This window comes from Crocuta crocuta, unplaced genomic scaffold (genome assembly GCF_008692635.1).
Source record: "Crocuta crocuta isolate KB4526 unplaced genomic scaffold, BGI_CrCroc_1.0 scaffold1089, whole genome shotgun sequence".
NCBI lineage: Eukaryota > Metazoa > Chordata > Mammalia > Carnivora > Hyaenidae > Crocuta > Crocuta crocuta.
Window position 1 is genome coordinate 117,199 of NW_027527919.1, and position 302 is coordinate 117,500.

Sequence of the window (302 nt, forward strand, 5' to 3'; positions counted from 1 at the left end):
CGACGAGGCGTCGGCCACCACTTCGTACGAGAAGTTTCTAACCCCCGAGGAACCCTTCCCTCTTCTGGGACCCCCTCGCGGGGTGGGCACCTGCCCGAGCGAGGAGCCAGGTTGCCTGGACATCAGCGACTTTGGCTGCCAGCTGTCCTCTTGTCATCGCACCGATCCGCTCCACCGCTTTCACACCAACAGGTACGAACTGCCGCAGAGGGGAGGGGCGAATCACACCCCTGCCTCAAGCTGGAGAACGCCAGGTCCCTCAAGAGCCAGGCGTTCCACCTCTGGTCTGCGCCTCCATTCGT

The 302-nt window shown here is 63.6% G+C and overlaps 1 protein-coding gene across 1 annotated transcript in view; it reads left to right on the forward strand.

Moving 5' to 3' along the window:
- FAM199X (family with sequence similarity 199, X-linked) overlaps positions 1 to 302 on the forward strand; it is a 27,749-nt gene that overhangs the window by 5,393 nt on the left and 22,054 nt on the right. The window contains exon 2 of the mRNA XM_077781077.1: positions 2 to 192. Coding sequence (XP_077637203.1) covers positions 2 to 192 — 191 coding nt within the window. The remainder of the gene's footprint in view (position 1; positions 193 to 302) is intronic.